Consider the following 861-nt stretch of genomic DNA (forward strand, 5'->3'; position numbering starts at 1 on the left):
GCTGGACCAGGGTAGAGGGAAGGGTGTGTTCCCATGGATGAGTCAAGCCTGCCCAGCAGTGTTGATGTAGACAAAGGCTTTGCCATCGCCTTTGTTGTTCTTCTGTTCCTGTTCCTAATAGTGATGATTTTTCGCTGTGCCAAGTTGGTGAAGAATCCCTATGAGGCCAGCTCCACAGCCACAGAAACATCTCTGAGCTGAACTGTGAAGAAGCCTGGTAGACTTTCCTTCTCAGGAGGTTTGAAATTTTTTATACAGGCTTTGTTTTTGTTGTTGCTCTTGTTGTTAATCGAGGCACTGTGGATTGAACTGAGGACCCTGTGCATGCTAAGCTCGCGCTCTACCACTGAGCTATAACCCCCATCCCTATGCAGACATTTATGACACAGACTTTATATTATTTCACCTCCCTATTTCTTAGCCTTCTTACTCTTGCCTTCCACAATGGGCACGTGAGGGTGAGTTGAGAATAATAAAAGAGATGAAACACAGCCAGTCTGAATTATTCCTATTCGGGGAAACTGTTACCAAAGTGGGACAGAGACAGGTTGAACTTATTAAAATAAGGCCATGGGTTTCAATCCTTTGGTGCCTAATATTCTCAAGAAAAGACAGTTGGCCATAATTTTATGATATAATATAATATAATGTCATGATGCTTGGTAAAACTAGAAGCCCTCCTAGAGTGGTCCTATGAAGTCCCTTTAGTTACGCAAATATAAGGCCAGCAGGAACCAGCTGTCCTATGATAAGAGTCTAACAGAACCTTTTTAGTGTGTGAAGTTTTATAAAATCTTCTGCCTTTCTCATGTGGGCAGAGCTCTGTGGCAGAGGGGAACTATTTTCTTTGGGTGAATCCCT

The 861-nt window shown here is 43.1% G+C and overlaps 1 protein-coding gene across 1 annotated transcript; it reads left to right on the forward strand.

Moving 5' to 3' along the window:
* Positions 1-379, forward strand: CTXND2 (cortexin domain containing 2). Its single transcript, XM_064477633.1, has one exon. The coding sequence runs from the start codon at positions 34-36 to the stop codon at positions 199-201; it is 168 nt and encodes a 55-aa protein (XP_064333703.1). The 5' UTR covers positions 1-33; the 3' UTR covers positions 202-379.
* Positions 380-861: the final 482 nt, after the last annotated feature.

The sequence above is a fragment of the Camelus dromedarius genome, chromosome 23 (genome assembly GCF_036321535.1).
Source record: "Camelus dromedarius isolate mCamDro1 chromosome 23, mCamDro1.pat, whole genome shotgun sequence".
NCBI lineage: Eukaryota > Metazoa > Chordata > Mammalia > Artiodactyla > Camelidae > Camelus > Camelus dromedarius.